General features: G+C 41.3%; 1 protein-coding gene across 2 annotated transcripts in view; it reads right to left on the bottom strand.

The window, feature by feature from the left end:
• The window catches only part of ANKRD44 (ankyrin repeat domain 44), a 191,070-nt gene that overhangs the window by 132,191 nt on the left and 32,540 nt on the right, over positions 1-26,339 (bottom strand). For both annotated transcript variants that reach the window (XM_007465702.1, XM_007465701.1), the window contains exons 2-3: positions 18,849-18,927; positions 8,804-8,874 (exon numbers count right to left, since the gene is read on the bottom strand). In XM_007465702.1, the coding sequence (XP_007465764.1) occupies positions 8,804-8,874; positions 18,849-18,927 (150 nt within the window). The remainder of the gene's footprint in view (positions 1-8,803; positions 8,875-18,848; positions 18,928-26,339) is intronic.

Below are 26,339 nucleotides of genomic sequence, written 5' to 3'. Positions count from 1 at the left end.
TGCATTTCTCTTTCAAAAATTTTAATCTTGTAAGCATTTTAACTTGGTTCTAAAAGGAAGTAATGCTATGGCTATTTAGGGAATTACTGATTTTTGTAATCAAAAGAAGTCTCTCTTTTCCTGTATCACACATTGGCTAAAAAATTAACAGCTAGGAGTTTGTGCTGACAGAAACTTACAAGGTAAAAAGGAAGCTAATGTGGGAGAAGGGAAGCTGAACAATTTCTGAATCAAGAAAGGATACTAAAACAGTACTTTTCAAACTATCTGTGGTGAAGGGATAGTGTTTTTTTGAATTATTATTATTTCAAATCCATTAGGAGTAATTAGAAGAATAATAAAATGAAAAAAGACAAATTATAAACTCAATTATTTTATCATTTAATTTAGCAGGCATGAAATTCCTCTATCAAATTTCTCCAGAAGTTGCTAAACGCTCACTCATGTCACCAAAGGAAAGACAAAAAGACTCAGACTAGTCACAAGCCACGCTGAGCAGTGCTGCTTCAAAGCCTTGATTTCTTTTTTAATGAACAAGCATGTGTGAGGATTCCGGCATTTCTCCTGAGTGGAGGGATCAGCCTAGTTAGCATTCAGCCTTAGGACCATAGGCCTTGTTGGATTACACTCCACAGTAGGCTGTCCTATGTGAGACACAGAAATAATAGACAGAGGGAGGAACTGTCACGGGATGTGACACAGGAGGGAACTGGAGATGGCATCTGCAGTCATTTTATTTCTACTCTTTATGACTTTCTCCTTTTATAAAAGGTCACTCCAACCCTGTATAAGAAGTAGAAACATACACTGTGGCACATGGAAAACATGAGAAGAAATAGGATACATGTGCCTTAAAAACTGTTGCCTCCAATATTTGTTTTTCTTACTCTCAAATGTGCATTGCATTTAAGTGATCATAAATTACTCATGGAAAAGTAATGCTTTATGACTATACAGAGTCCTTGTAGGCATAAACAATGTCAAATTTTATAAACTGTAAGTTGCTTTAGACCAGGGTCTGAGTCTCATACAATTTTCTATACTCGCCACAAAGCCTGGCAGGTATCTGGCACCTAATGTATATTCAATAAATTTGGGTAGAATAAATATATTGGTATAATCATTAGCAAACTCTCTAAGTATGCAAAAACTAACAAGACTTTTTTTTATATACAGCAGGAAAATTAACAAGACATTTACATGGGCTGAGGTCCCTGAGGCTGCACTCGAGTCTGAAGGCATTCACTCTATTAATGTAAAATAATAACCAGTTGGGGCTTTTACCCTCTATTGATTATAGTAATTTCATATCCTGTAAGAATTGTATAAATTGGTGCCTAATTTGTTCAAATTAATCAAATTATTCTTCTAAAAGTACCTATTATTAAACTAAACTTGCACTTTATTATTATAATTATTATTAGAGTAAAATTATTCTAAGAACTAGTAGTACAAAGGGAAGACTTGGGGATGTGAAAGAATTCAAACTGTTCAAGAACCACTGGGGGACTTCCCTGGTGGTCCAGTGGTAAATAATCCGCCTTCCAATGCAGGGGACGCGGGTTTGATCCTTGGTCGGGGAACTAAGATCCCACATGCTGCGGGGCAACTAAGCCCGCGCACTTCAACTGCTGAGCTTGCCTGCCTCAACGAGAGAGCCCGCGTGCCGCAAATTACAGAGCCCAGACGCCCTGGAGCCGGTGCGCCACAACTAGAGAGAAGGCTGTGCGCCGCAAGGAAGGGCCCATGCACCGCAGCAAAAAAGATCCGGGACGCCTCAACGAAGATCCCGCGTGCCGCAACTAAGACCAGACGCAGCCAAAAAATAAAGAAAATAAATAATAAAATAAAATAAATAAGTATTAAAAAAAAAAAAAAAGAACCACTGGCTTTAAACATTGGGAAGGCCAGATACTAAAGTATTTCCAATCTTTAATCTGTGGTCTCAAAGTGTGGTATGTAGACCACATGCATCAGAATCTTCTTTTTGAAATAAAGATTTCCAGGCTCAATTACAGGCTTCATCAAAATCACTGGGGGGTGAGGTTCTAGAAGAGGTACTTTGTGTGTGTGCATAATTTTATTTATTTATTTATTTATTTTTTTAATTGAAGTATAGTTGATTTACAATGTTGTGTTAGTTTCAAGTGTACAGCAAAGTGATTCGGCTTTATATATACATGAAATTACAAAATATTGAGTATAGTTCCCCGTGCTATACAGTAGGTCCTTGTTTATCTATTTTATATATAGCAGTGTTAGAACAGGTACTTTTAACAAGCACTGCAGATGATCTGAATGCACATTAAATCTGAATAGTACTCATCTACCTTCTAATAGGTTATAAGATGCTTACTTTCTTCCCATTCCAGGTACGATACATGTTCTATATGTGATCATCATTTTATAATCATAAAGATAATTTATGGAAAGCAATAACATTCAAGTCTCCCATATAATTTTTCCAATTTTCCTGTCTATTAGCATTTAGCCCACCATAATGACAACGTTTTTCAGAGGGAAGGGGAAAATGTGATGTTTAAATTTAAGCTATAAAATAAAATGCTTCTCCTGATCAGATCTGGGAAACATCTTTATACCTGTCAGACTTCTGTCTGCACAGACACAAAAACAGATGCATCTTATTAGTTGGACCAGTATCCCTAGGGGTGCCCATGTGATGTGAGGGTAGCAGTGGAGCACGGCAGTTAGGAGAGCAGGTTTTCGGGTTACACCCTCCTCCACTTACTGGCTGTGGTGTCTTAGGCTTGTTCCTTAACTCCTCTGAGATCACGTTTCCTAAATTAGGATTAATAATGGTGTCAATCTCAGAGAGTGATTCAGAGGTTAAAATGGAATAATGTGCAGAAAGTGCTTAGCACACTGCCTAGCACACAGTAAGTGCTCAAAAAATGTTCACCGTGACAGTACATATTTGAACACAATATCCTCAATTCTACACCCCAAAGACAGGATACAACTATTTTCAACATTTCTAACCACAATATAGCCTCCAGAACAGAAAAGTGACAAATTCAGCAAATCCTTTTGTGCTACTCTCAGTTCATTGGAGAAGAAAATGCATGTGTGAAAGGTCAAACACATTTGGACACAGGCCACAGTAGGCTCTATGGTTGTCTACTGGTTGTGTACTGGTTGTGTACTGGTTGTCTGCCCTCCACACAGTGTCCAAGAAGGGACACTTTGTACCCCCTTAAGGTCCACACTTAACAGCGCCTTCCACAGAGTGGGCTTCAGTAAACATGTGTCAAACCCTCTAGGTTTGTATGCATTTCATTCCTTTCCCCTACAGCTGCTCTTTTCCATGGGAAACAAAAAAGCAACAAGAATAAGCTAAACAGGGGAAACGATATGAAATAATTCACAGCAGCACTTCAGATAATTCTTCCTGGGAGCCCCAAATCTTGCTCGTGTATGTTATCTAGCATTGCAAAATAAGTTTCCCTAATATTTTCACATGAGACTCTCTTCATTTCTTCACAGCTGTGGGAGCAGTCACAGAAAGCGGGGGATGAATGGTGGCCTGGGCGGGTCAGTAAGAACACAGCACTGGTGGGCTCCGATTACCTGTTTGGTGTTTCCTCCCTGGGAATCCCAGGCATGGGGAGCAGGTGGGGGCGGGAAGAGGAGGGGACTGGGCCTACAAGGGAGCACACAGTGCAGCCTGGTGAGTACCAAGTTAAGTCTTAAAGGTTCATCTCCACAACCCAATCTATTTTGGACAGTTTTTAAGGGATATGACCATTTCTTGATCTACTTTCTTGTCTGCAGAGGAGCTTTTATAATGTCAAGCATGGGTGGATGTTTAATCAGTATTATGACCTGATACTCCTATTGTAATAACAGGCTCAGGAAATGAATTCAGCAAATGAACATTATTTTTCCAGGCATAGAAGTCCAAACATGAAATTTGCCTGATGGAAAGAAGGCTCAGAAATGTTGACGTATACTGATAACTTTGACTTAACCTGATATCTTTTTGCACGCTATTTTTGAAACTTGTTCTGATTTTGCAGGATCCAGTGGCTTAACTTGCTTTTAGTGCCACGCTCCCATAAACAAACTTCAAGTTAGTTTACCTTGCATGCATGAAAGATGATTACCACCAGCGTTCTCTGTGCTGTATACTAGCTCCACATTAGCAGTTTTACAGAGAACCAGGTTAACACAGCTTAAGTGGAAAACCCAGTCTTTAACGAATCACTCAAAACACAATTGTTTCCTGTGCAGGCTAGATGCTAAACATACAAGGACAAGCAATAGGCATGCCACTCATTGCAAAGAACGTACTGCCTAGAAGACCTTTTTAATTAAAACAGAAAAACAATTTCAATGGTAGTTTTATATTGTGCTAAGTTAGCCAAGCTGAGCGACATTTTGCAGAGTTCCCTCCACTGTACTGTTCCATTTAGGGCTGGTGCTGGAGAAATCTGCATGAGTTTTGGAAGGCATACATGAAACCACAGACTGACTGGCATGTTGGGTGCCAGGTCTGTGGTGGCTTGTGCACGGTGTCACTGACCAGCTGCATCACTGTGTTGGCAAAGGGCAGTACCAGGTTGATGCTTCTTCAGATCCTGCCATATGTTCTTCAGTTTCTCCCATTCCTGGGCCAGGTGCATGCAAGCTCACAGGTGAAGCACACAGCTCCTTCTGCAAGGCACCCACATCCACGATGCAGAGGCAGTGAGAGACAGACAGGGGTTTCAGTTTATCCCTGTTTTCCCCCATTTCATGTTTCGCTTTTCTTTTCAACTGCCGACCCTGCTGGCCTACAGTGAATTTAGGACCACACAGAAACCAAGGGGATAGCCTTACATAAACTTCAGCAGCTCACACCACTGCGTAAGCTCTAATTCCTATAATAAATGTCCTATCTATATTCCTCATTGTGGTTCGGCTTCCCTGATTGAACCCTGAACCTTGAAGCCCTGAGAGAGATCAATTACCCACATTTTAGAAGCACAGGGGTTTTGAAGACAATATGGAGTTTATAAGCCTTTCAATGAAGAAATGGCTTTTAAACCATATTTGTGTAAGGAATATCACTGTTTGCCCCGTCTAAGCAATAGACAGATGTGCCAGCTCTCTTACTCAACACACATATCTTCTTTGGCAAGTGCTAATAGCAAAACTCCAAAAGACCAGCCCAAACCTTCTCTGTTCTTCCCCTCTCAAGCATGCTTCCCTTTCTCCAGCTATTTTTTTAGGGGAGGCATAAAGTAATGGCTATAGGATAGAATTCACAAAAGGAAGGATGGGATGTAGCCAAGATGGCAGAGTGGGAAGACTCTGAACTCACCTTCTCCCAAAGGCACAACAACATTGCAACTACTTACAGAGCAACTATCTATGAGAATGACCTGAAGAAAGCAGAAAAGATTCCCCACAACTAAAGATATGAAGAAGGAACTACAATGAGATGGATGGGAGGGTGTAAGATGCAGTATACTCAGGACCCATACACCTGGGTCAGCAGCCCAGAAATGGGAAGAATATCACAATGGCAGAGGTCCTCCCCAAGGAGCAAGGGGTCCAAGTTGCACACTGGGCTCCCCAGCCCAGGATCCTACAGCAGGAAGATGGGCTCCCAGAAGTTCTGCTTTGAAAACCAGTGGGGCTTGTGTTCAGGAGAGCCACAGAGCTTAGGAACCAGACTGCTCCGAAAGGGCATGTAGAAAATCTCACACACTGCAAGTCCCAGTGCAGAGGCAGTAGTTTAAAAGGAGCCTGCGTCAGACCTACTTGCTATTCTTGGAGAGCCTCTCAGAGAGGCAGAAGGCAACCGGGACTCCATCTGAGGATAAAGACACTGGTGGCAGCCATTTGGGGGAGTTCATTCTACAATGACATCAGCACTGGCAAGTGCCATTTTGGAATCCTCCTGATAGCCTATTAGTGCTGGGGGACTTACCTGCCCACCAGCACCAGCCCGACACCCCCAAGGCTGCACAGCTAACTGCTTGGGGAAACTACCCATCCTCCAGTGGGCCCACAGCTACTCCATGAGGCAGAACCTGACAGCCTACTAAGTGGGAGCCAGCCCCGCCTCCCAGCAGACCCACAATAATTGGATCCGCTCCAACAGAGGGGGGCCCACAGCCCAGATGGGGGCACCCCTAGAGCATATAGCTCTGGGACCATAGGGAAGCATGCTGTTGGACCCCACAGGGCATCTCCCACATAAGGCCACTTCTCTAAGATCGGGAAATGTAACTGACCTACCTAATACATAGAAATAAACACAGAGAATTACGCAAAATGAGGAGATAGAGGAGTATGTTCCAAATGAAGAAACAAGACAAAACCTCAGAAAAAGAACTAAATGAAGTAGAGATAAGCAATCTACCCAATAAATAGTTCAAGGTAATGATCATAAAGATGCCCAATGAACTCAGGAGAAGAATGGATGAACACAGCAAGCATTTTAAGAAAGAGTTAGAAAATATAAAGAAGAACCAAACAAAGCTGAAGAATACAATAACTGAAATGAAAATATATACTAGAAGGAATCAACAGTAGGTTAGATGACACAGAGGAATGGATCAGCAATCTGGAAGACAGAGAAGTGGAAATAGCCCAAGCTGAACAGAATAAAGAAAAAAAAGAATTTAAAAAAATGAGGATAGTTTAAGAGATCTCTGGGACAACATCAAGTGTACTAACATTTCCAATATAGGAGTCCCAGAAGGAGAAGAGAAAGAGAAAGGGGCAGAGAAATAATAGCTAAAAACTTCCTTAACCTGGGGAAGGAAACAGATATCCAGGTCCAGGAATCCCAGAGAATCCCAAACAAAGCAAACCCAAAGAGGTCCACACCAAGACACAATGTAATTAAAATGACAAAAATTAAAGAAAAAAAGAGAATCTTAAAAACAGCAATAGGTTGCTGGGGGAGAGGGAGGGGGAGCGGGTGGGGAGGGATGGATTGGGAATTTGGGATTAGCAAATGAAAACTATTATATATAGAATGGATAAACAACAAGGTCCTACTGTATAGCACAGGGAACTATATTCAATATCCTGTGATAAACCATAATGGCATTGTAAATCAACTATACTTCAATAAAATAACTTTTTAAAAATATATTAAAAGTTTTTAAAAAATAATAAGAAATAAAAGCAGCAAGAGAAAAGCAGCTAGTTATGTACAAGGGATATGACAATCAGCTGACTTTCAGAAGAAACTTTGCAGGCCAGAAGGGAGTAGCACTTTATATTCAAAGCAATGAAAGGAAAAAACGTACAACTGAGAATACTCTACCTGGCAAGGTTATCATTCAGATTTGAAGGAGAGACAAAGAGTATTACAGAGAAGCAAAAGCTAAAAGAATTCAGCACCACTAACCCAGCTTTACAAGAAATGTTCACGGGACTTCTCTTAGTGGAAAAGAAAAGGCCACAAGTAGAAATATGAAAATTATGAAAGGAAAAATCTCATTGGTAAAGGCAAACATAAACTAAAGGTAGTAGATCAACCACTTATAAAGCTAGTAGAAAGGCTAAAAGACAAAAGTAGCAAAATCATCTATATCCACAATAAGTTGTCAAGGGATACACAAAACCAAAAGATGTAAAATATGGTGTCAAAAACATTAAATATAGCAGGGGGAGTAAAAATTCGGAGTTGTTAGAATATGTTCGAAATTAAGAGATCATCAACATATACATATATGGTTACCACAAACCAAAAACCTACAACAGATACACGTAGAAAAATAGAAAAGAATCTAAACATAACACTAAACAGTCATCAAATCACAATGAAAGAGAGCAAAAGAAGAAGAAGAAAAAGAAAAGAACTACAAAACAACCAGAAAACAATTAATGAAATGGCATAAGTACATACCTATCAATAATTACTTTAAATGTAAATGGACAAAATGTTCCAATTAAAAGACATATTTGCCATCCTCACCCAAATTTCCAGCATTCAAAATAAACTCTTTCTTGAACACCTACAATGTACCAGGCTTGGGTTACATCAGGAAACAAAACAAAATCCCTACCATCATGGTGCTTACATTCCAGTGACATGCTTGCATGTTTAAACAGAAATGATTAACCTCCCCAACCCTTGCTCCTTTGCCTCTGCCTTCCATTGGGTTACCAATGGTAATGGTGTTACCATTCACCCAATGGCTTCTTTTCCATCTCACCCTCACAAGTTCCAAATCCTGTCAGGTTCACAACTTATCTCTGCTGTCAACACTCCCCACTGCTCAGAGGACACCCAGCCCTCTGCTATTGGACCCAGCCTCTACTATCAGACTTACCTTCTACTACACCCTGTGTTCCAGCTACATCCAACTGAACCCACCATTCAATCACTTCCATGACCCCTGTCCTACAGCATGCTTCTCCTCTTGTCTCAGCCCTCTCTCGTCTTCCTGGCCTGGTAAGTCCCTATCATTCTCTAAGGACTAGCTCAATTGACATGTCTTCTTGGAAGACTTCGTCTATTCAAGAAGACAGTTATTTGCTTCTTCCTCCAATTCAGTTATGATACTGTACAGATCTGCTTACCTGTTTGCACCCCCTTCAGACTGAGAACTCACTGAAGTCAAGGATCACACCGTCCATCTCGGACCACCCCAGTCAGCCCCTAGCACCATGCCTGGCACACAGGAGGTGCTTAAACAAACAGCTGCTCAATTTGGTAACCCTCCTGCATTAGAAGTAAAAGCCTTTTGCTCACCAGTGAGAATCCCTAATTTCAGCAGAAAGCATTTTTCTCTTTCTCGGAACTGGAGGTGCTAGATTAAATAAGATAATCACTCACTTCACTTCTGGAGGCAACAGCCCGGTGAAGCGGGGTCAGCCACATGTTGTCCTTGGCATTCACACGAGCTCCTGGAACCAAACAGCACAGGTTAGAGGCATAATGCAATTCTGCTGATGTGAAGTCAGATGCTATATCTTGTGCTCTCGTTTGCCGGGTACAACCAACACATTTTGTTTTGTTTTTTCCTTTCTGTTAGTCATGTGCTTTCTAGCCACCAAACAAGGAGAAGACATTGAATGCAGTAGAGGAGCAAGGTCAGGAGCTGAGGATGTCCCAAGAATAGGGCCGGGCCTCCCTGGTGGCGCGGTGGTTGAGAGTCCGCCTGCCGATGCAGGGGATACGGGTTCGTGCCCCGGTCCGGGAGGATCCCACATGCCGCGGAGCGGCTGGGCCCGTGAGCCATGGGCGCTGAGCTTGCGCATCCGGCAACGGGAAAGGCCACGACAGTGAGAGGCCCACATATCGCAAAAAAAAAAAAAAAAAAAAGAATAGGGCCAAGACTAGATGAGAAATAACAGTGTCTCACTGGGTAGGAGATACAGTTGTAAGAAAGCTGAGATTCTCCAGAACTATAGAAATGTAGGTTCTGAAGAATGAAGAAATTTTCAGGGGTGTGTATGCATGTGTGTGTGTGTGAGTGTGTGTGTGTTCGTGTTCCTGAATGTTATATTCCTGAATATAAAATATAGAATCATATACATTATTTTATTTTTAGTCATTAAGCACATTTATCTCACAGGGCACACAACATCCTTCTTGGAAAACTGTTAGCGATGATCAGCCTTCCAACAAGTGTATACTAGAGGCCAGTGAAGTTGACTTCTGATGAGATTTGATCTGGGCTAAAGGGATTAGCAGAAATCCGTTTTATCCAAGAATCCCAATTATTTCTCTGGAACTAGCCAAATATTTTGGTAGGAAGAAGCCAGGTTCCATGGAGCTTTTGGACAGACACAACATGAAGCCTATGTAGGCTGCTCACGGCTCGCTCCCACTGTGGGGTGGGCATACAGGCTGACACACAAGCCGGAGCCCGGTCATACTCAGGGAGGTGCCTGTGCTCAGCTCCCTGGGAGCCACATCACAATCACGCAGCAGAAGCTCCACAGGAACAGATTCCCAGAAAGTAGAGTATGCCCTCCACCCATGACACCTGCACAATTCTCCATGCGTACATGCCCACCAAGCTACAACTGAACCACTACAACACCCAATATGAGCTTCCTTTTTTTGGAATCTGGATTTTGATCAGTCTTCTGGTCAGAGATGGAAAGTTTTATAAAAGGACTGCAAAAGGAGAGCAGGAGAAAATATCTATGATATCTTTGCAGATGTAATAAGAGGAGCCTGTTTTAGCCTTAGGACAACAAGGAAGGAAGCTCAAAGAAACTAGAAAGTAAGGCAGGGGAGGGGAAGTGCAAAGGAGGTGGCTCTGAGACAAGGGCCGAGAAAGTGAGTCAGGTGTAAGCAGAGGCTGACCAATCTCTGTGAGGCCAAGGCCAGCTGACAGCTAAAAAATAGGAACCATGGTTAGAAAAAAACAAAAAGGCAACAGGAGACTTTCATGGATAAAAGTATGCTAGAAATTTAATTTAATCATAGAACTTACACCGTTTTTTCTCTTTAACTGAAGAACAAATACCATCAACCATACTAATGATAGAAAACAAGAACATAATAAGCCCTAAAACAAAGAGAGAGAGAATGTCTCTTCTCCCCTCATTCTGATTTCATTAGATGGAGGTGGGACCAGGCACAGGTATTTTTTAAAAACTCCCCAGGACCCACGGTTATTGTAATAGGCTATTAAGATTGAGAGCCACTGGTAAATTGTTGCTTAGTTTATCAAGCTTAAAATTATTTGAATCCTAATTCTACTAACTTCATCCAGGCAGCTTACCTGAAAAGGTTCAAGCCCCTTACATCAGTAAGAACCAAACAAAATCAGTTTGGTGGTGCTAAGACGCCAAGGCAGCAGACATCTCACTCCCCAGTAGCAGGATGTCCTGGGCTAAATGCTCTGGAGTGAAACGAATGAGGTCTGGGAAGGACAGTGGGATTCATGGTCAGAAGACCCAGATTTGATTCTGATTTCAGCACCTACTGGCCCAGCTACCAAAAGCCACTACTCTGTAAAATGAGGCTAACAACAACTACATAATAATACTTCTCTACCCACCTCATGAGGTGGCTGGGAGAATCAAGTGAATTTGAAGGTGCTTTGTAAATTGCAAAGCACTAGAAAAATATTAGCAGTTCTTATTTCCAAATCCCCTCTAATGTCATATTTACTTCTGAATCTATGACTCAGGTCTTCAAGGAAGTGAGAGGTATAGTCTTTGCCCAGGAAAGTAGGGGGAAGTCAAACATATAGATTTAAGAACGCAAAGGACCATCACCTAGAGATTGCACAAACAGGTATCTTTTGAAGATTAAGAGAGACTCAGATGCTAGAGAATGCCAGGGAGGAGGAAACCCAGATGTAATTGAGAGCAGAAAACATTGTGAATTTTAAAACAAAATTTTCCCTACGAAAAAACAAATATTAGCTTTCCTCTCCTAGTCTTAGTTCCAAGTCTTAGTTCCAAGGGAGCACCAGATGATTGTCACAAAGCCTACCTTTCTGGTTTAGAAACAAACAGTATTTATCCCTCAGGTCCCAGTATTTCTTCTTCCAACATTCAGCTATTCAACCCTTCTAAAATTACCCATCTTTTTGTCAGGCCTTTACCCGGGTCATAAATACGTCTATTTTACCACATTGTGCTTATACCTGCATATCAGAAGACAGACCTTTTATTCTCTCTCGTAACTCAAATGTATATTTGTTACTTAATCCTAGGCTCTTTCTTTGACACGGCACAAACATCACCCAAATTTCACGAAGACCTGGATTCAAGTCTCATTCCCTACTGGTAGAGATGGCTGTATCAGGGTGTCCCTTCAGATTCCCTGTCCACGTTTAAGGGACTTCCGTGTCACGAAGTCAAATCAGTAATCTGAGATGAAGAACATCTGGCCGTAAGTTCCCTCTGTTTCTGGGTTTGAATTTTCACCTGGCTGTCTGCATGATGTTCTTTCTTAAGAACATCATACACACTTTAGTATGTTTGTAGGAAGGAATGCTACATGGGACAGATTGATACCCGCTATGGGTAGCATATCAGTTCTGCCTCAGAGCCTCTAAATCAGTGCTGCCCAATGGAAATATAATGTGAACCAAGTAACTGAAAATTTTCTAGTAACCACTCTAAAAAGGGTATAAAAAACAAGTAAACTAACTTTAGTAATATATTTTACCTACTTAACTCAATATATCCAAAATATTATCATGTAATTGAATTTTTTAATTATTGAGATAATTTGCATTCTTTTTTTCATGCTAAAGCTTCAAAATCCCATGTGTATTTCACACTCACAGCACATCTCCATTCAATCGGGCCACACTTCAAGTGTTCAATAGCCACAGCTGGAATGTGGCTACCAAACTGAACAGCGCAGCTCTAAATGCTAGGTGGCAGAGCCCAGGCTTGGCTACTCGTTTGCTTGAGCAGCTCTCTTCAGTTCTAAGGAGCTATGATTCTACCAGTAGAGCTGTGAAATTGCTAAGAGCCCTGTTAAGAATGGCTAACGTGATCTGAACGCTGACTCTCTATACTAACGTATGTGTAATCCATCTAATAGGGAGATACTCTTATTATGCCAGTTTTATAGATGAGGGAACCAAGGCCATGAGAAATAACATGCTCCAGGTCCCCAGCTAGAAAGTGGTAGATTTGAACCCAGGTGGTGTGACTTCAAGGCCAAGCTCCAGGGCAGTGTGCCTCACTTCAAAACTAGCAACATTCACGCAGCATTCAACTAACACTAACTGCATTTCCCTTCCATTTTCCCCATCTTTCTCTCTGGTCCTTAGAGTCACTCTTCTCTCCCTCTTTCTCCAATTTCATGTATATATTTTTCATATATATGTATATATTCCCCCTTGATTTCATTCCTTCTTTCTCATATTTTTCCTTCTAGTTCCAAACACCGTTTATAATAATATGGAACAGAAATACATATTTTGTTATTCATGGTCTTTCACAGAGCAAATATTGTGTATAAACTTAAAAAGCTAATGCAAGAAGAAGAAACCCAAATGGTAAGACACGTGTGAAAAGATACTTCTCAAAATTCATCAAGCAGAAGCCAATGAAAGCAACATTAACAAAGCATACTGCACACATCAAATTGGGGAAAATTTTAAAGTGTGAAATGCCAAGAGTTAGCAAGGATATGGAGCAACAGGGAAACAAAGATACAGATGGTGAGAGTGTGAATTGGTACAACCCCCTTTGGAAACAGGGTGGTGCTACCTAATAAAACTGATGATGTGCGTGCCCTACCACCCAGCAATTCCACCCAATCATATACCCTAGAGAAACTCTCATACATGTACAAGAATATTCACTGAAGCATGTTTGTAACAGCAAGATACTGGGATCCCAAATGGTGATCAAGAGGAAAATGGAAAAACACACTGTGGTATATTTGTACAACGGAATGCTACACTGTCATGGAAATGAACAGACTGAAATTACATATATAAACATATGCACTTCAAAAACACCACAATGGGGCTTCCCTGGTGGCGCAGTGGTTGAGAGTCCGCCTGCCGATGCAGGGGACATGGGTTCGTGCCCCGGTGCGGGAAGATCCCACATGCCACAGAGTGGCTAGGCCCTTGAACCATGGCCACTGAGCCTGCGCATCCGGAGCCTGTGCTCTGCAACGGGAGAGGCCACAACAGTGAGAGGTCCGCATACCGCAAAAAAAAAAAAAAAGAAAAAAAAAGAAAAAAAAACCCCACAATGAATGAACAAATGGAGTTGCAGATTAATACCAACGGCTTAATACCAGTTACATAAAGTTTCTAAATTTATAAAAACAAAGCAATATGTTGTTTATAGATGCATAGATTGAAATAAAAGTAACAAATATGGCTAAAGAAAACAACTACCAATACTGGCTAGTGGTTGCCTCTTGGGAGGGAGGGTGTGAAAGGATAAGGAAAGGATACAATGGGCTTCAACTGTGTCTTCAATGCTTTACTTCCTTTTCAAAAAGATATAATGCAAGTATAGAAAAATCTTAAGATTTCTTAAAGCTTGATATACATGGGTATTAATTACATTATTCTCCATACTTTTCTGTATGTTTGAAATATTTTCTAATAAAATACTTTTTTTTTAGATGTTGGGGGTAGGAGTTTTAATTATTTATTTATTTATTTTTGCTGTGTTGGGTCTTCGTTTCAGTGTGAGGGCTTTCTCTAGTTGTGGCAAGCGGGGGCCACTCTTCATCACGGTGCACAGGCCTCTCACTATCGCAGCCTCTCTTGTTGCAGAGCACAAGCTCCAGACGTGCAGGCTCAGTAGTTGTGGCTCACGGGCCTAGTTGCTCCACAGCATGTGAGATCTTCCCAGACCAGGGCTCGAACCCGTGTCCCCTGCAGGCAGATTCTCAACCACTGCGCCACCAGGGAAGCCCTAAAATACTTTTAAGAAAGCTAGTACACTTAAAGTTTTATGTCTCTTAATGAAAATGGTTCAGGGGGGATTAAGTTGCTTTTTCTTACACTACTTTTTTCTGAGCTTGCTGAGCTTGCTGCGCAGCATAAAGCAACACATGCCCCGTGTGTAACGAACACCAGCACTGTGTTCATGCAGCTTTGGGGTCACTTGAGGAATTGAAAGATAATTAGAAATCTAGGAAGTAGATTCTTTCAGTCACTATTTAAGTCCTCCATTCCTCTACTAATCCTCCTCCAAAAGGTTGAAGAGGCAGCTGCCAAGGAAACCTCCTCTCCCAGAACAACAAAATTATTACGACAAAAGCAGAGTTATCTGAATGGGGACGCAGTATTTCATCAGTGTCATCCCGTGAGACCGGCTTCCTCATCCTCTTCCTCCGTCTGTCTGAGAGTCTTGTTTACGTGTCAGAGGGAGACATCAGATGGTTTTGAGTTGAATATTTATAACTGATTTTTCTAAAGGAAGCTTCATGTTATTTACCTGCCTGTCAGGCACCATTGTGCACTGAAGGACACAGAGTCTGCGTGTCTCATGATTTAAAGGCAAATGCTTTTTCCCCAAGGACATTTTAAAGCTTATCTTTTTTTTTTTTAAAGCACTAGGCTATGCTGATTCTGCAGAAACAAAGACACAACTAAAAGTTATCAGGCATAAACTCTAATTACAAATTAAGTACCTTTTTTTTTTAATCTTATCCCTATTAACACTTGATTTTATTTTCATAGATATCAGGAGTAAAGAGAACTCTGAGCATCTTTTCCAGAGGCAATATTTCTGTTCTCTTAGCCCTGTCATCTAGGAAGAAGTCGAATAAAGAAAAAAGGCAGACCAAATGACTAAAACTCTTACAGGCCAGAGGGAACAACTGATTCTCAAGGTGGGTTTAGCCAATGTTTCGCTTTTAGTTATAGAAATAATTATGGGGACTTCCCTGGTGGTGCAGTGGTTAAGAATCCACCTGCCAATGCAGGGGACATGGGTTCGAGCCCTGGTCCGGGAAGATCCCACATGCCGCGGAGCAACTAAGCCTGTGCACCTCAACTACTGAGCTCACATGCCACAGCTACCGAAGACCACGTACCTAGAGCCCGTGCGCTCTGCAACAAAGAGAAACCACCACAATGAGAAGCCCGCACACCACAAAGAAGAGTAGCCCTGCTCACCACAACTAGAGAAAGCCCACGCACAGCAACGAAGACCCAACACAGCCAAAAAAATAGATAAATAAACAAATTAATTTAAAAGAAAAAGAAATATGAAATAAAGATCATATGAAGTATGATTATAATACATTGAGATCAGCTTGCTTTTGATTTTTTTTTTTTTTTAACAAACAGACCAAATCTTATTACAGTCCAGGAGCACTGCCCTTCAAAGCAATGACCTTGGAAGAGTGTATGATAATTCCATGCAGGTAGCATTGCCCAAAGCATTTTAAAAACTCCCCTTGGACCTACCTTTGGAACCAGTTTATATACCCATCAGCAAATGGCCCATTACTTTATAATTGCACTACACTGGAGGCCAAAATCAGCACTGACTCATTTAATCACCCCTCTTTCTCTAGACCAAAAAAGAAAATCAAATCCAACCTCAAAGGATGAATATTTGTTATGCATGAGATAATCAAAAGAATGACTTGCTACCAGCTCTGGAGGCAATTTGCATTGAGAGTAGTAATCACATTTTGAACAATCACAGGAAATAATTTTACAGGAATACCACTTGTTTGGTGGTCTATGTTCTAATAAGTTTACTATTTCTAATTAGTAAATTAAAAACACCCTCACAAACACTCCCATTTTAGAGGGTGGGTACTCCTGGTTTTCTTCCTTCAGCCCAGAACTCTCTAACCCTTGCGTGTCTCCAGAGTTTCTCTACAGGGTCTCGTTACTGTGGCTGTTTCTCTGTGTGCTCTGTTTCCTATATCTCAAGCCTAGGCTCTTAACTCTTGGTCACTGATTGGTTCACACTGATCTCATTCATCCATCTCCAGGCAAACGATTTAGCAAGCTCTTGACCTTGTATTTGCCTTAATCCTGACTCGGCCAGTTCCAAAACAGAAGCTAGAAGCAGGTGGGGAAAATAAAGCCAGAATGTGGACTGGCAGTTAGAAGAAGCGGAAATCTGCAAGGCCTGAATTCCTCGCTGTCTGCTCAGAGGCATTCAGGGTTCCATCTGCCTGGCTAACAGGAGATAATGTCAGTAGGAATTTAGCGGGCTTGGGTTACACTATGCTCTGTAAGTTAATACAACAATGCAGAATACAGCTGTAATGGGCAATTCTGGCAAAGCCAAGTGATTTGTCCAACGTGGGAATTGTTAGCACCTCATTCATTATTAAATTGGAAAACAGTTTGGTTGGATTCCCTAAAGGGTCAGCTGCCAAGATGTAAGCTCAGAGATGAAATCACTGCTCTTGCAATGATATTTCTTTAGGAATATATACATATTGAATAAAGGACCTTTTGGGGAAATTAAAACCATGAGAATTCCAAGAATTCGCCTAAGTTTGCACAGCTGAATAAAATTTCTAAAGAACTTTCCCAATGCTCTCCCATGCCCTCAGTCTTCCTAATTTGATGCGGGAAGAAGGAAAGAAGGAAAAATGTGCCGCCCAAAATCATACTAGAGACATTAATAGCCAGTGATTCTTCCTAGATGACTGGGCTAAGAGAACAGGTGTACAGATCAAGATATACACAACAGTTTCTCCTGGCTCTACTGAATAAGCCCCGTTTAAAAGAGGCTGGTGTACTCCATGCCCACGTGAAGGGGGGGGGAAACCAAGTTTCTTGATCACCAGACCCCAGATGCCTGAAAAAAAAAAAAATAGATGGGTCCTTCATGCTGAAGAATTAAAACCTTCCCCTTCGAATGTGGAAAAACAAACCAAAAACCAAAGCTGGGGATCTAAAACAAGGTTTTGTTTGTACATTCGTGAATCAAACATTCCTCTGAGACCCAGATCTGTCTCTTAATACAACATTTAGATGGTGAGTACAGCGGGTCGGGACCATTAGGTGTCATACCACAAAACTCATTATTTTTCACCCTAACCAATTCTGCCTATAATTTTCCATGGGCCAAATTTCTACTGTTGGGGCGACCAGCCAGGTGTGCGCTGGCTGTTAGCCATAGACTGTGCCAGCCTCAAACAGTACATGTTCTGTTTGGAACACAGCCCTGAAACATCTTTAGAATTATCAGAATGAAAGCCTGTTCTCAAGAGCACCAGAAGTACTACGTGGAATCTAACTTAAGTTCCACGAGATTGTCAAGAGCACGGGGCACAAACATTGTAAGGCACAAAATATTTGTTTCCTGGGAAAACCCACCTCAAGGACACAAACACAACAAAAATAAGGGCAATGTGAGTCTTCTTTGTGTATAACAGCACAATGCTTGCTTCTATTTCATAATGTTCTCCACATCTGCTCGAATACCATGTCAGTTCCTACCTTTGCATAGATGACTTTAGAATTCTACGGTTTCCCTACTGCAAACAAAGGTTAAACCTTATCATAGGCCTTTTGCATAGTCTGTGGGAAGAGGCATTGCCTCCAGATTTGAATCTCCCCAAACCAAAAGAAGGAGGAAGAAAGCCAGCTGGCCTGCATACAATCCACACTGAGACACGTGCACGTGCTCAGATTCATTCTGGGGATTTGTCTAGCAAATACTCAAGGGAGAAAGCACATACTGGTTTTGGAAACCTGTCTGGTGAGATGTACCAAGCATACAGGTTTCCAAAAATGAAAACACTGACATTTAAAAAATCGGATGAAATATTTAAAATACATCAAAAAATAAAGAGAATAATATCACAAAGACCAGTACACACACAAATCTGATTTAACATGTGTTGGCCATATTTACTCCAATTTTTAAAAAATAAAATATTTTAGAGTTATAGTCTCTTTCATACCCTCCCCTGAAGACATCTCTCACTCAGTTGTCTTCCTCAGAGGTAACCACTATCTGGAAACGGATATGTTTCCTTTCCTTCCATATTTTTATTATTTGATTATATCATTACAGTCATGTATCCATAAGCAAAACATAGTATTGTTTTGTAATGCAATTTAAATATATGTAAATACACATACACATTTACATGTGTTCATGTAGACCTTAAGAAAACAGCTTTCTTGTTTGTTCTTGTTTTCTTACAATGAAAACCAATTAAAAGATATCCAAATGTACTGAATTCATTTACAATACTGGGCCTGGTTAGACAGTCAGGAATCAGACTTTCAAAGCAATATAAAAGTTTCACTAGAGAAGTCATTTTTCAATAAGAAGGTCTTGCATTGTCCCTTGTCTACTGATAAACTCCGTGATCAAATAAACTTCCACGAGCACAGTAAAGAAATTTTGTTTGGATTCATTGTAGTAGTCAATCCAGTAAATTGGTCACTTAAGTTTTTATCTGCAGTTGACTTTTAAGTACAGCTGATATTTACCTGACAGAATCAGGAGTTCAATGATCTCTGCATCTCCCAGAAACGCAGCCACGTGAAGTGGGGTTCGCTTCTCAGAATCCTGAAACAATGGCAAAGATAAACAAGTCAGTGGCAGCCGGAGGTATCTTTTGTAGTTATAGTACGACATGTCACTCACTCTGAGATTAATGCTTGTGACAGAGAGTGAAGGCCAAACACCTACTCAGATGAGTTCTGGTTACACATTTCTCTCAGCATCTCCCACAGTCACGTGTACGAAAGATCCCGATTTCTGTGTCTTTGTGTCGTATTTGCCTCCCTGCTCCTTTTATTGAAGCCAAGTTCAGGTCAAGGATGGACCATCATGCACTGGATGATGAAATTCAACTTATTTTTAAACCTTCAGTATGGTTAAAAAAAAAAAATTCAAATCTTTCTACCTACCTTAACAGCATAGTTCAAAGCTTTCAATGATTTATTTTCTTTCTAAGAGAACCTAGTGGAATTGTTCACAAGGACATTTTCCGTCAACTATTGCCTAGACCATTGCCCATTCATGTAGTACTTACTGAATGCCTACTATGTGCCAGAAGCCAGATTCTGGGGACAGGGAGGGTGACCATGACAGGCCCAGTCCCTGGCTTCACGAAACTCACTATCACGTGGGGAGGCCGACAATAGTCATGTAAGCCAATGACACATGAGATCCTTTCAGATGGTGATAAAGGCCATAACAAAATAAAAACAGGATAATGAGATCAAGTGACTGGGGAGATGGGAAAAAGAGTCCTTAGAGTGGTTGAGTAAGGCCTTTCAGAGGATGTTGACCTTGAAGCTGAGAGGTGAGGTAGATATTACTCTGTTTCATAGATGAGAAACTATGGCTCAAATAAATTAAGAAATGTCCTCAAGACCCCACAGGTATATAGCAGAGTCAAGATTAGACCTTCGCCTGTCAGATTCCAGTCTCAGTCCTTGGCAAGGCATTTAACATATTGTGCTGAGAGGCAGCATGCTAACAGGTAGGGGAAGAAATACTGCTTTCCCATTTGTAAACTGGAGATGATAATATCTCCCTAGAGAACTGATAAGAACATTCAAGATAATGTAAGTAAATAAGTCCTAGGCAGGCATGAGGCTTGGCGCATGCCCAGCAAGTGCTCCATCGTAGCCATTATTGTCACAGCATAGACAGTTGTGTGATACTGTAACCCAGCAGAACCCTATGGAGCCTTCCCAGGACAGGACCCACGTCCCTGTCCTCTACCTGCCTCTTGTTTGTAGAAAAACTTTAGCCTCCTAGGCCTTCCCCAGTTCCAAAGAATAAATTTAATCAAAGAAGTGAGGGGCTTCCCTGGTGGCGCAGTGGTTGGGAGTCCGCCTGCCGATGCAGGGGACGCGGGTTCGTGCCCCGGTCCGGGAGGATCCAGCATGCTGTGGGGCGGCTGGGCCCGTGAGCCATGGCCGCTGAGCCTGCGCGTCCGGAGCCTGTGCTCCACAGCGGGAGAGGCCACAGCAGTGAGAGGCCCGCATACCGCAAAAAAAAAAAGAAGTGAGAAAGAAAGAAACAAAGAAAAGTAAGAGAAAATAATAATAGTTTAGCCATTAAACAAAGTCTAGGGCCTTTAGTTCCTCCTCAAGTGCTATAGAAAATATCCTGAGCCACATCCTTGAGTTGTTTTGCAGATACTGAAACCCGCACCAAGAGGAAGAAGTTAACTGCACGCTGACCACAGGCACGTGGACCCCAGATAAGTTGGAACCAGAAGGTTGATGATGTTGATTCCCGATTACCTCACCACCAATCAATCAGACGAATGTCCACAAGCTGGTCACACATCCCAAAACTGTCTCCCTCACCCTGACTTTAAAAACCTTTCCCTGAAAGCTATTGAGGAGTGCACGCATTTTGAGCGTTAGCCACCCCTTGCTAAGGCAAGTACCCCTTGCTTGGTCTTGCGATAAACGCTACACCTTCCTTCACTACAGCCCAGTATCAGCAGACGGTCTTTACTGCACGTAGGCGAGCAGACCCAAGTTTGGTTGGGTTACTTCTTCCCTCCAAGACTGAGAACTCCCATAGAGTAAAGAACAGGTCTTACTCCCTTCTCTCCCCAGAGTAGCAGCACAGTGGGTGCTCAGCATAAACTGACCAAACTGAACTAGTCTATGTGTGTGGTCTCTTCCACAAACTTCCATCAACTGTCCCATAACAACAGTAACCAAAGCCTATATGCTATCTTAGAGGTTTCTCCTGAAACTAGCATGCATTTTAGTTTCGAGATTTGTGGATTCACTACTGATTTTAATCACCATTCCTATCATCACCTGATTAGACAATATACCTAACAGTCTTTGTAGCCTAAGGATTCTGTTATTCTGTTTGCGGACAGTTCAGGCCCTCTGTTCTCAGTCTCTTTCAGACCACAGCTTGTAGGCATTTCATGACTCATTAATATCTAAAACAGATGGCAGGCAGGGAACATGACAAGAACTGATCTTCAGACCCGTCTATTTGTTAGGAGGTCTGGTAAATAGGTTTTATGAATGGATTAACTAACTTTTCAGTGGATCAAAAGAGGGGTGTGAGTCAGCTGGGAATTTATGTTGTCTGTATGCTGCAGGCAGTCACTACAGATAAGAGGAAATAGGGCAGTCATGTTAACTATTCCATATTAAATAATGGTATGCCTTGGAAAATTCAGTAAGATATACAACCATGGTTAACCCTCTTATTGCTATATCACCCTTTCTGTGAAAATAAAGTTTCAATATTTAAAAACATGTTTGCTTATTTGAGAATCAAGTGTATTAATTTGGGCAATGAACTATACAAATAACTGAGACCAGACTTTCACAAATGTCTTCTATTTCTATTTCTTCTATTGACATTTCTACAAGCACTTTCCTTTTTAGCTTCATATTCCCTTTGAATCCTCATTATATCAACTGAAAAGTATCTCTTGGGTCTTAGGATAAAAGTTATATAATTATATGTTCTTTCGTGAATTGAACTGGTTCCAGAGTTTTGTTCAAAAATTAAACCCCACCTAAGTGATTTAAACAAGGACTAACCCTACGCAAATTATAACTTTAATTTGACCTGAAGCAAAGTCAATGCTCTGTTTGAGAACTTGGCCTCAAATAAAAGCCAAGAAAACACCAATATCCAAATCTGGTTGGTCCATCATTATACAACTGGCTTTGCTCATTCTGCGGCCCCTTTTACGACACGACTTGTTCAAACTGAAGTTTTCGTATTATAAAATGGTGTGTTACATGAGGTCATATTGTAAAAACTCCTCGATTGTAAATCCCAGTGTTCCTGTTAATATGCATTTAGAGGTTTCCCGTGGCTTCCTGAACATCTACGCCAACTGACACTCTCCTTCAGTGACAAGCCATAGACAGGTAACTGCAGAGAAAATCTGTATTCAGGCAGTAGTTGTTTTGTTCGCTGACGCAGCAGAATCATATAAATAATTTCATGTGCTATTAAGACCTTACCCAAAATAACAATGCATTACTACTACTGACCAACACCTGCTCTCTAGCAAGGAACCCGAGTGATGCACAGGATCATGAGCTGAGGGGTGAATAACAGAGCCACATTCATCACCACACCCAATGAGGTGAAACCAGCCAGGTTTCACCAACTGCAGTTCATCCTCTGCCTAAGTATAGGGCCACTCTACTTGCCATAAGCTAGACAAATGGAGTAGGAGATGCAATGGCAGAAGAAGGAGGGGGAAGGCTCTGGGGAAAACAGAATACTAGTAATAATACTAGTAAAAATAGGTCCTAGGCCAATGATACCCCTATGGCATCTAAAAGAAGAAACAAAACCTATCTGGTGCAGACGTAGAGAATGGCCTTGAGGACACAGGGAGGGGGAAGGGTAAGCTGGGACGAAGTGAGAGAGTGGCGTGGACTTACATATACTAACAAATGTAAAATAGCTAGCTAGTGGGAAGCAGCCGCATAGCACAGGGAGATCAGCTCAGTGCTTTGTGACCACCTAGAGGGGTGGGATAGGGAGGGTGGGAGGGAGACGCGAGAGGGAGGGGATATGGGGATACATGTATACGTATAGCTGATTCACTTTGTTATAAAGCAGAACCATTGTAAAGCAATTATACTCCAATAAAGATGTTAAAAAAAAAAAAAAACGTATCTGGTACTTATGCAGGGCTCTTAATTTTTTTTCAAAGTGTCTTTTAATCTATTCTATTACTTAAATCTCATAATATCCCTATCAGAGGAGACACACCTTTCAGAACTGTGTTGTTAAGTCCTGTTACCACTATTTAAAAGATAGGGAATCTGACCCCTAGGTTATATGACTTGCCCAACACAGCAAACTGATGTCAAAGAATTAGGTGTGTTGGCTACCAACCTAAAATTTTTCTTTATAAAAATGGAAGCAGGAACATCATCTTAGAAGTTGCCTTGATAGTCCAAAAAACTTTTCATTGTAATCCCTAAGAGATTGTGGGAAAAATGTGACAAACATATAGTAAACATTCATTTAAATGAGCTTACAGTAACTTAAAGTAATAGTCTGGGGCCAGAAATGAAGAGTAAAGTGAGAACCAAAGTTGGAAGCACATGAGCTTATTACCCTGCAGGGAGAAGTCATACCCCAGGAGCCTGGGACTGAACACTTGCTCAGGGATGGGAGGTGAGGTAGAGAACTGGAACTGGAAGACCCATGAAGTGGTCTTGAAGAAAGATCCTTGAAGTGCAATGGTGGGTTCGAGAAAAAGCCAGACACTCCATGGGCAGATGGCAAAGCGATGCCTTGGCCTAGATTCTTGGTGGAAGAACAAAAGTGTCTCCACTGAGCGTCCACGTCACCAGAGTCTGCCCTCGTGTGGTTTGGGGTTTTGAATTCACAATACCTTTGTAGACTAGAAACTTTCAAGCTAAAAAATCGGCATAAAAATTGGTTCTAAGCCAAGGATGCCCCTAGGGTGCCAAGAAGAAGAAACAAAATCCATCTGGAGAGATGTGCCCTCAATCCAAGCAATCCAGGATTCCCACATATTAAACCTCCGCTGAAGATGAGCTCACCAGCCTAAACCACAGACCCACGTAGAAACAATTAATTTCCCATAAGCCAGAGTCAGCAGGCATAACAACCAGCAAGAGCCTGAGATAATATTATAGAAGAAGCAGACAGAGATATGAGTAATGTTTAAAATCATTTAAACATGAAGGACAAAGCCCAAGGGAGAAAACAAGACCTTCTTTTTTTTTTTTAACTGAACAAAATTTGGGGGAAGAGATATGAAGGAAGAGTTACAGGAAGCAGTACAAATGATGCTAGAAACCATGGAAGGCTTTGGTCTAAGAAAGATGAAAACAAAAGTTAAAAAAAAAAAATTGGGGAAGGATAAAATAAGTACAGTGACTTTGGGATATGTTTTACAACCATTTATTCAGCCATATTTTCTAGGCACAGACATTTATTGAGAAGGTATTATCTCCCAGACACTGTGGTAGATGTTAGGAATAGAAAATTTAAAACATCCAGTCCTTACCCTAAAGACACAGTCCCGTTAGCAGTTTCCAAATTTAGGACATCAGAACAGAAACAAAAGCAGGGACATGGTAATTAGTGATATTCGTGATGTTAAAAGATTTGTGAAAATAAACTGAGACAAACGTTGTAGTAAATATTGACCCAAAACCTGTCCAATTCTGACCAAGCCTGGGCAGGAAGTCTAAACCGACAAGAAAAAAATCTCTTCTGAACTGGGAAGTAAACAAATTTTGCCCAGGACTCTCGAGAGGCCCCATTGGCTCCAGCTTAAATGGGAACTTGGGAAGCCCTGGGTCAGACTTCCAGGTCAGTCACAGAGCCCAGCCTGTACCTTACAGGCTGCCTTAGGGGTAGTTTCTGGATCAAAATTAGAATCCAGGACCAGGCTAGGACCAGGGTAGCCTTCGGGCAGAGTGGCCGAGCTTCATGTTCTGCACCATTTGCATTCACTTCTATCTGTTACCCAAGTGGATTCTCTGTGATGACCAATAGCTCAGGAATGGTTGTGTAGGTCTTTACAACACCCAGGAATACAAGAGGAGAAAACAATTCAAAAGCAAGCACAGATTAGAAATAACTCATCAATGTAGTTTTTAAATAGACTGTTCAAGTACCACAAAAAGAGAGATCTTTTCCCATTCCCCAGGAGCTCCCATTCCAAATAGCCCTTGGCAAACAGATTCGGACCCATGGAAAATAATCAGGTTTCTTCAGAAGGAAGGAAGGTAAACCCTCCCTTTCTATGAATAGCCAAAGACACACAGCCAGCTGGCGTCTGAGCTAAATTTGCAGTATGTCATAGAAAGATCAGGCAGAGGAAGTTTCTGTCGTCTGTTTACCAAAGAAGCAGGTGAAAGAAAATAGGGAACTAGAAGTATGTCCATGTAAAGTGAGCTTGACATGTGCAGAGAGTCCGTTCTGGCAGCTGAAAATACTGTGTAGGCAGGCCGACTGAGAGGGCACCCCAAGCCTCTCTTTTGAAGATTAAGAACTGTTTATTACATGCTTTGGAAATTCTCAGCTAGAAGTGCATGATCTAATCTTCATTGTAAGTATCTGTCATACACTAAAACAAACATCCCTCCCTACACAGAAATAGCTTATATACCAAGACGGGCAGATGGAGCAATATTAGAAAACAAACCCTGCAAACCTTTCCTGTCATGAAATACAAAAGTTAAGTTCCAATTGTCAACTCAAACTCCTACCAATACCAAAGAAGTGAAGAAATAACTAACAACTTAGGCCCAACCAGCGTATGTGATATTGAACGGAGACCACTAGAAGCAAGCAGATATCTAAAGAACTCCGGACACAAAATATGTACCTTGGAGATACTTCAAATCATATGAGGAAAAGAGCCAAAGACACATTAAAGATTTAAATCAAACAGTATGCAGAACGGGAAAGATGTTTAGTCTGAAGGTGGGGAATTAAAAGAAATTTGTGAAGAAGAAAAGAAAGCAAAGGAGGGAAACAAAAATCATGTTTCTGGGCTTCCCTGGTGGCGCAGTGGTTGAGAGTCCGCCTGCCGATTCAGGGTACACGGGTTCGGTGGGGAGAAGGGAACCTTTCAGCTCACTGTTCCCTTGTGGGGAAGACTTCCTCCCTGAGGATAGGTTCTTATATTTTGGCTGTAGTGTATACCCTAGATTGGGAGTAAAAAAAAAAAAAAAAAAAAAAAAAAATCATGTTTCTTTTTAACGTCTCACAAATACAGAGGAGTACAGAAAATACCAGATCTATATGTTCCCACCAGCAAAATCAAACATGTCAAACATGTTAACATTTTTTACATCTGCTTCAGAGCTCTGTTTTTAAAAGATAGCTTTAGGGGTAAAATGTCATGAGTATTGTGACTTGCAAATGGTCCTGAAAATAACTTTGTGTGTGTGTGTGTGTGTGTGTGTGTGTGTGTGTGTGTGTGTGTGTGTGTGTGTGTGTGAGAGAGAGAGAGAGAGAGAGAC

The sequence above is a fragment of the Lipotes vexillifer genome, unplaced genomic scaffold (genome assembly GCF_000442215.2).
Source record: "Lipotes vexillifer unplaced genomic scaffold, Lipotes_vexillifer_v1.1 scaffold113, whole genome shotgun sequence".
Taxonomy (NCBI): domain Eukaryota; kingdom Metazoa; phylum Chordata; class Mammalia; order Artiodactyla; family Lipotidae; genus Lipotes; species Lipotes vexillifer.
Note: the sequence above shows the minus strand (reverse complement) of the source record. Positions and strands in the feature narration are given on the sequence as shown.